This window comes from Rhinolophus hipposideros (genome assembly GCF_964194185.1).
Source record: "Rhinolophus hipposideros genome assembly, chromosome: 11".
In the NCBI taxonomy this organism is placed as follows: Eukaryota; Metazoa; Chordata; class Mammalia; order Chiroptera; family Rhinolophidae; genus Rhinolophus; species Rhinolophus hipposideros.
This window is the reverse complement of record NC_138057.1, coordinates 81,189,879-81,190,458: the sequence shown is the minus strand read 5'-3', so window position 1 is coordinate 81,190,458 and position 580 is coordinate 81,189,879. Positions and strand designations below refer to the sequence as shown.

The 580-nt window shown below is 59.0% G+C and overlaps 1 protein-coding gene across 1 annotated transcript; it reads right to left on the bottom strand.

Moving 5' to 3' along the window:
• Positions 1-255, bottom strand: BRD3OS (BRD3 opposite strand; the record flags this gene model as incomplete). Its single annotated transcript, XM_081065866.1, has 1 exon — positions 1-255. The coding sequence occupies one exon, from the start codon at positions 253-255 to the stop codon at positions 1-3; it is 255 nt and encodes an 84-aa protein (XP_080921992.1).
• Between the last annotated feature and the right edge of the window lie 325 nt (positions 256-580).

Here is a 580-nt window from a genome sequence, read left to right as displayed (position 1 = left end):
TCACATAATTGTGCAAAACTTGGACTGGCCCATGTCCCGGGAGACCTCCAACTTGTTTCTGTCGCGCACCAAGATGGCCTCGTTCCCGTACTGGGCGTACCACATGCTTCGGCTCCTGCTCAGGTATGTCCCGGGTGGCACAGATTCTAATTTTCGCTGCTGCTGTTGCCAGATGAGCAGGGAGGTGTCCCTGTACCGCAGCCGGGCATGGCCTTCAGACAGGGCTTTCTCTGCCAGCGGCACGCGGCCGCTCATCACTGGCTGGGACTCCTCCACCCCCAGCCCCGGGCTTCCGCACCTGAGGCCTCTCTGAGCTGATCGTCCCCTGACCGTCCCGCAACGACAGCTGCCAGCTGCTTTGCACCAAATGCTCTGATGAACACACTTTTCAGCTGATGGGTCTGAGGGTTCTTAATGGTACAGACGAGGATGCAGGCCATTTACAGGCGCACCCTGTGGCGGGTGGTGTTGGAAGGAAACGAGTCTCAGGATTCTGAAGACGCCTAAGAACCACACGTGGGACAGCACGCAGGTGAGTGTGGCACCCTGGCCACGGCCTTTACTGGTGACAGTTGTGTGC